The 5585-nt window shown below is 44.7% G+C and overlaps 1 protein-coding gene across 1 annotated transcript; it reads right to left on the bottom strand.

The window, feature by feature from the left end:
• Positions 1-763: 763 nt before the first annotated feature.
• On the bottom strand, positions 764-5135 carry LOC115118099 (transcription factor Sox-8). Its single transcript, XM_029646642.2, has 3 exons — positions 4440-5135; positions 3810-4039; positions 764-3500 (listed from the first exon to the last, which is right to left on the bottom strand). Exons 1-3 carry the CDS (start codon positions 4847-4849, stop codon positions 2731-2733), a joined length of 1410 nt encoding a protein of 469 aa, XP_029502502.1. The 5' UTR covers positions 4850-5135; the 3' UTR covers positions 764-2730.
• Between the last annotated feature and the right edge of the window lie 450 nt (positions 5136-5585).

The following is a 5585-nucleotide window of genomic DNA, read 5'->3' as shown; positions in this document are numbered from 1 at the left end:
TGTTGTCACGACCCTATTCTGTTGTCGTTACCCTATTCTGTTGTCGTGACCCTATTCTGTTGTCGTGACCCTATTCTGTTGTCGTGACCCTATTCTGTTTTCGTGACCCTATTCTGTTGTCGTGACCCTATTCTGTTGTCGTAACCCTATTCTGTTGTCTTGACCCTATTCTGATGTCGTGACCCTATTCTGTTGTCGTGACCCTATTCTGTTGTCGTGACCCTATTCTGTTGTCGTGACCCTATTCTGATGTCGTGACCCTATTCTGTTGTCGTGACCCTATTCTGTTGTCACGCCCCTATTCTGTTGTCGTGACCCTATTCTGTTGTCACGACCCTATTCTGTTGTCGTGACCCTATTCTGTTGTCGTGACCCTATTCTGTTGTCGTGACCCTATTCTGTTGTCGTGACCCTATTCTGTTGTCGTGACCCTATTCTGTTGTCACGACCCTATTCTGTTGTCGTGACCCTATTCTGTTGTCGTGACCCTATTCTGTTGTCGTGACCCTATTCTGTTGTCGTGACCCTATTCTGTTGTCGTGATCCTATTTAGCTGAATCCATCATTACTGGAGGTTGAGAAAATATATCATCCTACATTTCAAGCCTAGAGCTACTTCAACCTAAACTGGTTCAAGACCTGTTTGTGCTGTCATGCCAAACAATGACAATAGGAATTGCAAGACAGTACAGACAGATCTGGGACCAGGCTAACTTCAACCTATCACATAATATCATATTTACATTTTTAAAAAAGCAGTCAGTCAATGAGAAAAGTTCATTTTTATTTCTTTACAGAGAAACGGCCAGCAAATGGGTTAGCTGTGGCGTGTGGATGACCTAGTTAATATAGATGATGACATAGTTCACAGCTTAGTCATTCAAAACATACACTGCAATAATATAAAGAAAAACACTGCATTCTGTGGACATAAAGTAGAGTGTGGTGCTCTGTACAAAGACACACTGAACAGACATTGAGGCTGTTACAAACGCCACCAGATTAAGATCACGTAGAGATGATTTGATTCTGTAGTGTGGATTACTGATTGTACTGTATGCTGCATGAAGTTTGTTAATAATCCAATTGGGAAATGATGATAAAGCATTAGAAAACACAAATACGTTCTGCGCATTGTAAACTGGGTTACAGTGAATTGGCACCTTATGACTTCTGAGGAATTGACCCAAAAACACATACATGAACGTTCTCACATGCATTCTGCCATAGTGAATAAGAAGACTCTCTGTCTTTCTTTGTAAGCTTTCGGTGGCCCTGATGAGCTCAGATAACAGTACAGTATGCTGCTTAGTCAATCAAAACAACTGTTCTGTCCTTACGTGTTCATGCTTGGTCCCCTAGGACAACACACACACACGAACACACACATCTGTGTGTCGTCCTGTCTGCATGAGTCCAGCTGACGCATTACTCAGTGTGTCTGGTGTTATCTTACCCCACTTCCTTAAACCCCACATTATGACTAATCGCAATTGGTCAAGCATAGCTTCCAGGCACCTGTTGGATCAGGTGGCATTCTATTGGTCGATTGGTATCTGTTGCATCATGTGATATTCAAATAGATCTATTCTATTGGTCCCACTTTGCTTTCCTGCAACTTGGAATGGAGACAATGTTCATTACTGGTCGTCTAGGGAATGATGATATAAAATGTAGTAATGGGTTATGGAGTTTCTACTGTAGATCCACCACCCACCCACTTCCATGTAACAAACACTGTGATAGACCCCGACTTAGTTACTGGTGTTTAACGGCGACATTGGAAATAACACGGAAATAATGTGATGAACATAAATACATATTTAAGACATTTCTAACATCAAAATAACAACAAAATGAACATTTAAGAGTTCAAATGAACAACTGAATTAAGACTGGTCCACTGATGTAAATATCTGTGTGCATTTTTAAGTTATACAGCTCAGCCTCATACTGTAGTGCACTACTTGACCAGAGCCCTATGGGCCCTGGTTAAAAGTAGTTCACTATATAGGGAATAGGGTGCCATATGGGATTCAGCCTGTGAAAAAATCCTTAATCCCAGAGCTTCATTCCAAAAGTATCTGTTTCTCCATCTGCTTCACCAAGGACTTGGGCCTAAGCGTAATTCTCTCTCTCTCCTACACAAGTCCGTGGCAGGCCTCCACGCTGCTGTCGCAACGGTGTCTCAACACAACAACATGTGCAGACCTGGGTCGTGTTCATTGGGCACCAAACAGAAGAAATAAGAAAAGCTCATTTTCCATTGCAATATATCTTTAAACATTTCCAATGTGTGCCCTAATGAACACAACCCTGAACTTGAAGAAGGCGTGGCTGTACTAGATGTGTGTGTGTGTGTGTGGGGGGTGGGGGGGTCCGACTCCTCACAGAGGAATTTTGGCTCGCCTTTGATTTGATTTCTTTGTCAAAGTCAGTCTTTCTGTCTCTCCATGGGTAAGGTAAAACAAAAACGGTTTGTATAAAATCAGCAGGCACTTCGATATTTTTTCTTCGATATGTTCAAATTGGCACGGGGATAGCCGAGCACCCTCCAATCCTCGTCCTCCAGTTCTCACATTTCCATGAGACCAGGGTTGTGTTCATTGGGCACCAAACAAACAAAAAGGGGAGGGACTACTTGGACTTGTCGAATAAGAAATTGTCATCTTCGTTGTCCGTTGCAAAACATATTGATGAACACGTCCCTGGTGAGTAATGAACAGTCACCTACGGTCTGGATAGGGTGGTGTACACCGGCTGGTCCCAGTTGGAGGTGGGAGGACTGTGGGTGGGGGGAATGGACAAACTGTTGAGGATGGGGCTCCCGTGGTACGCCCTTCTGGAGGAGTGAAAGTAAGGGTACTGGTACAGGCTGGAAGGGTAGCCTGAGTAGGGGTTGTAATAGTTGGAACTCTGGAGGTCTGTATAGTCACACTGAGAACTGGAGAAGGAGGCTGCAGCTGCAGCTGCGGATGACGTCACGCAGGTCTGGGCTGTGTAGGAGTGGGAGTAATCTGAGTGGGAGGGGGAGCTGTGGGAGTGACTGTCGCCGCTGTAGTGGCTGGGACTCAGCTGCTCCGTCTTGATGTGGGCCCGGTGCTGTGGGACCGCCTCGCTAGAAGTTGAGGAAGAGGCAGACATGGTGGCACTCTTGCGGCTCCAAACGGCACCGTTCGCTGTGGCGTGGCTGTATGATGTATACGAGATAGCACCAGATGCAGGGTTTGGTCCATGGTGGCCGTGGTGGTCCACGCCTGCGCCAGCGGTGGAGGCATGGCCGTTGAGCGGTAGATACTGGTCAAACTCATGCACGTCGAAGGCCTCCATGTTGCTGATGACGTCGGTGCTGAGCTCGGAGATGTCCACGTTGCTGAAGTCGATGTTCTGTCGGCCGCTGTCCAGCAGGCGCCGTCCCTCGTGCTTCATGTCCAGTTTGCCCCCGTGGTGCAGGTCCGTTTTGGGGGTGGTGGGGGGTGTGGGTGGACCGTGGGGTTGGCCTTGAGGATGGTGAAACAGAAACAAGTCAGCTGTGTTGAACACCACACTTGGGAATGGTCCAAGTGATCGAAATATAGTCACATTTGATCACATTTAATTAGTTGGTGAATTTAGAATGTCATGAAGCTTTGGGGACATTCTGTCAAATCTAAATATTATTAACAGTTACCGCACAATTAGCTCCTAAAAAACAACAGACATTGTAAAGTATTGACTGTCCTTAGCCATTTACACGTCATAAATCCAAATTGTTGACTACATAAGATGTTAATTGTGCTATTTTGACACATTATTTGTCATCAACTCACCTGCATGTTCAGGGTGGTGGTGTCCATCGGCTATGCCTGCCAACAATCCTGGTTCAGCCTTGTACATGTGATTCCCCAGCTCTGCACCAGAGTCGGAGTCACTCTGCCCAGGTTTCACACTCTTCCGACGCCGAGGCTGGTACTTGTAGTCGGGATGGTCTTTTTTGTGCTGCACCCGAAGTCTCTCTGCTTCCTCCACAAATGGCCGCTTCTCATTCTCTGAGAGTAAGCTATGGTAATAGTGTGAACATAACATGTAAATTACCTATTCAGTTGGTACATTGTAATGGCCTAATTATAAAACCCATATACTTTTTAAAGTAGACCTATTTAAACAGGGAAGATCATTCTGGTCATTAGGCCCACAATTACCCAAAGTGGAAAAACGTACTTTCCTCCCTCTTTTTCTTTCTAAATTTTGCAAAAATGTGCATGTTTTCTATTGATAAACTGCATAGACTTCACAGAATAGTGACTGGAGTGATGACCTAATTCGTTTCTATTTAGTGACACATCTCTTTAAAATCAGATTCAGACATTTTACTGTATCAAGTATACTTGTTTTTGTTTGATAGGCCTATGTAAATGATATATTTTTTGTTATAAACATTTCCACTTGGTCCTACTTACCGCCATAGCTTCCCCAAAGTCTTGCTCAGTTCCGCATTGTGCAGATGAGGGTATTGGTCCGCCAGCTTTCTGCGCGCCGCTTGCGCCCACACCATGAACGCGTTCATCGGTCTTTTTACATGGGGTTTATTTTTCAGCGAGCCATTTCCCCGAACGGGCATGGGGACGAGGGACCAGTCATATCCCTTGAGAACCTGCGACACCGCGTCACGTATGCAGGCTGGGAATCGGTCATCATCCTCGCCGTCCAGTTTCTTTCCTATACCAGCGAGGAGTGATCCATCTGATCCCGTTGGCGACGAGGGCGCATCCGAGTCGGAATCATCCTGCGACATGGAGCTCGTAGTCCCCGCCGGGCTACACGGTGGGTCGCTGATGGACTTGTCATGCTCTGCGGTCATTTTTAACATTTGATCAGCCTCAAAAGGATTATATCCGGTGTAAATACTTTAGTGTCGTTTATTTATTTTTTAGTGTCTCCGACTTTTCAATTGAAAATAATGAGCTAGAACAATTGCGCATTTTACGCACGCTGAACCATGGTAGGTAGACTCCTTCACAACATCAACAAAAACTCCGTTGTTTTCCCTTTCTGTGTTTGTTTGTTTTTCTTCGTCCTGTCCTGTCCTGTGCTGTCAGAGGTGGTACAGTTCTGGACGCAGCAGTCTTCACAGTGAGTGCAGAGTTTGGGCGATAGAGGAACTTTACTTGAAGTTTGGAGCCCTCACTCCACCTTCTGCTTCTGATTGGTTGAGCCTTATCACCATTTTCGTTTCGGATTGGTTGGGGTTTTGAATGACAAGTCATTTGTAAAAAAAATAATTAAAAAAATATATGTTTGTGTCATGATGTTTTCATGTTTTCCTTCTCACCCCAGCATGCCCCCTCTCGTTTAGTGCGGATTAGCCTACCTATTTGAGTGAACCGTTGTTTAATGCATGGAAAACACCTCCAATGTGACGTTGACTAAACTTTATCACAAAACATGAAAGTGTCAGAAAATAAACGATTTCCAATCTTACGTCCAGTAGTGTATTTACACATCAAGGAATCTAAGTTATTTAGAAAGAATAGTTCTAGAATAGTCCTCCATAAACGTACTGATATGTTTTGGTATGTAAAATATTTTGGGAAACTTGGGAGTCA

Source organism: Oncorhynchus nerka, linkage group LG26 (genome assembly GCF_034236695.1).
Source record: "Oncorhynchus nerka isolate Pitt River linkage group LG26, Oner_Uvic_2.0, whole genome shotgun sequence".
NCBI classification, from domain to species: domain Eukaryota; kingdom Metazoa; phylum Chordata; class Actinopteri; order Salmoniformes; family Salmonidae; genus Oncorhynchus; species Oncorhynchus nerka.
The sequence above is the reverse complement of the archived record's forward strand: the minus strand, read 5'-3'. Positions and strand labels throughout refer to the sequence as shown.

What these genes read in the sequence shown, in the direction of transcription:
- LOC115118099 (XM_029646642.2), bottom strand. Translation starts at nt 4,849, where the DNA reads ATGTTAAAAATGACCGCAGAGCATGACAAGTCCATCAGCGACCCACCG. An exon ending in ACTTTGGGGAAGCTATGGCG is followed by an intron (nt 4,040 to 4,439) that starts GTAAGTAGGACC and finishes CTATTACCATAG; the next exon opens with CTTACTCTCAGAGAATGAGA. An exon ending in CCACCACCCTGAACATGCAG is followed by an intron (nt 3,501 to 3,809) that starts GTGAGTTGATGA and finishes ACCATCCTCAAG; the next exon opens with GCCAACCCCACGGTCCACCC.